This window comes from Elaeis guineensis, chromosome 5, assembly GCF_000442705.2.
Source record: "Elaeis guineensis isolate ETL-2024a chromosome 5, EG11, whole genome shotgun sequence".
Classification (NCBI taxonomy): domain Eukaryota; kingdom Viridiplantae; phylum Streptophyta; class Magnoliopsida; order Arecales; family Arecaceae; genus Elaeis; species Elaeis guineensis.
This window is the reverse complement of record NC_025997.2, coordinates 132,490,678-132,492,773: the sequence shown is the minus strand read 5'-3', so window position 1 is coordinate 132,492,773 and position 2,096 is coordinate 132,490,678. Positions and strand designations below refer to the sequence as shown.

The 2,096-nt window shown below is 38.7% G+C and overlaps 1 protein-coding gene across 1 annotated transcript; it reads right to left on the bottom strand.

The window, feature by feature from the left end:
• Positions 1–758: 758 nt before the first annotated feature.
• On the bottom strand, positions 759–1,297 carry LOC140858064 (uncharacterized). Its single transcript, XM_073257504.1, has 2 exons — positions 1,018–1,297; positions 759–856 (listed from the first exon to the last, which is right to left on the bottom strand). The coding sequence occupies exons 1-2, from the start codon at positions 1,295–1,297 to the stop codon at positions 759–761; spliced, it is 378 nt and encodes a 125-aa protein (XP_073113605.1).
• Positions 1,298–2,096: the final 799 nt, after the last annotated feature.

Sequence of the window (2,096 nt, the reverse complement as noted above, 5' to 3'; positions counted from 1 at the left end):
ACAGTTTCAACTGAATAGAAAATGGGGTAGACACTGACTTTGCATTTTTCATATTGAAGTACCACAGAACTTGCTCCACATATCTTTTTTGTGAAAGCCAGACCTTCCTATTCTTCCTCTCCCATAGCACCTTCATCCCGACTATTTGGTTCATGGCTCCTAAGTCCTTCATCTCAAACTCCCAAGCCAACTGAGTTTTCAGACTAATATTCGACTCCTACTATTCCCTGCGACTACCATATCGTCGACATATAACAGTAAGATATAGAAGCTTTCATTATCATAACCGCAGAAATATGTATATGATCTACCTCTAGTCGATCAAATTTCAAACTCATAATAAAAAAATTAAATCGCTTGTACCAACACCTCGATGCCTGTTTGAGACCGTATAACGATTTGTTCAACCAATAAACCAACTCCTCCTTGTCTTTTTCAACAAAACCTTCAGATTGCGCTATATAAATCTTCTCCTCCAAGTCACCATACAAGAAAGCCGTCTTTACATCCATCTGCTTGAGCTCCAAATCTATGACTGCTGCGATCGCCAAAATAACCCGAATAGTAGTAAGATGAACCACGGGTGAGAATATTTCATCAAAATCAATTTCTGGCTTCTGAGTATGTCCCTTCACCACCAAATATGCTTTGAACCTCTTCATATTTCTATCTATATCCTTCTTCACTTTATAGACCCACCGACATCCGATCGGACTCCTTTCCTTCAATAGAACTACAAGCTCCCATGTCTTGTTCTTTCAAAGTGACTCTATTTCCTCCTCTATAGCACAATGCCACTTTTCAGCATTTGTGGACTCACATGTCTCCCTGTATGAAGTTGGCTCATCCTCCTCCACTAAAGCAACATAAGCACAAATATAGTTAGCAGAAGGAATGAAGTAGTGACATAGTTCTCATACCTGGCAGGAGATCTAATGACCCTCCTAGACTGCTCAGACTCCGTTGGTGGCTCTTTCAGTGAGATAGCATCCTTAGAAGATTGCGGACACTCTGTACCTAATCCATCATCAACTATCTCGTCGTTCACTTGTGCTTGCTCTGCTTGCACCTCATCACCTGCATTAAAGAACTCAATTGAAGTAATGGCTTCATCATCTTGCTTTTTCTTGGTGCCTTGAAAAGATTCTTCATTGAAAACAACATCTCGGCTAACAACAATCTTGTGGGTAGTAGGATCCCACAACCGATACCCTTTTACTCCTTTAGCATAGCCAAGAAAGATGCACCTCCGAGAGTTCCTATCCAATTTTGTCCTCTTTTCTTTTGGAATCCACATATATGCATCACATCCAAACACACGAAGATGGAAATAATTTACTGGCTTGCCGCTGCCAAAGTTCTTCTGAAATTTTTAACTTAAAGAATTTTGTCAGTGCTCGATTGATCAAATAATAAGCCGTGCATGCAGTCTTTATCCAAAATCTCTTGTCAAATTTTACAGTACTCATCATATTACGGATCTTTTTCATGAGTGTTCTATTAAACCTCTCCACCATACCATTTTGCTGTGGTGTTCTGAGAACTGTAAGCTGTCATCGAATTTCATGCTCACTACAAAACTCATCAAACTCCTTGAAACAATATTCTCCTCCATTATCAGAATGTAGATATTTAATTTTCAAATTTTTTTTTTATTTTCCACCAGAGCCTTGAATTTCTTGAAGGTTTTAAAAATATCGAATTTTCGCTTCAGAATATATATCCAAGTCTTTCAAGAATAGTCATCAATGAAGGAGATGAAGTAGGAATACCCATCCAATGATCTATCAGGCAACTCTCAAATATCTGAGTGGATTAGCTTAAAAAATTTCTTACTCTGCTGCTGTGATAAAGAGAAAGAGATCCTTCTTTGTTTACCATAGATGCAATCTTCATAAAATTTCAGTGGCGCTGACTTGAACCCTGGAAGAAGCTCCTTATTTGATAATAATTGTAGCCCATGTTCGCTCATATGTCCCAAACATCGATGCCAAACCATCGGAGACACTATCTTTAAACTTACTACTGCTGCCTCTCCCACCTGAATCTCGTCCATCAATTTATAAAGACTACCTATTTGTACTCCTTTTATCACC

Excerpts from the sequence above, each read along its gene's own strand:
- LOC140858064 (XM_073257504.1), bottom strand. The coding sequence starts at position 1,297 with ATGTGGATTCCAAAAGAAAAGAGGACAAAATTGGATAGGAACTCTCGG. Across the intron at positions 857-1,017 it reads GATAGTTGATGATGGATTAG|TGGAGGAGGATGAGCCAACT; the intron begins GTACAGAGTGTC and ends ATGTTGCTTTAG.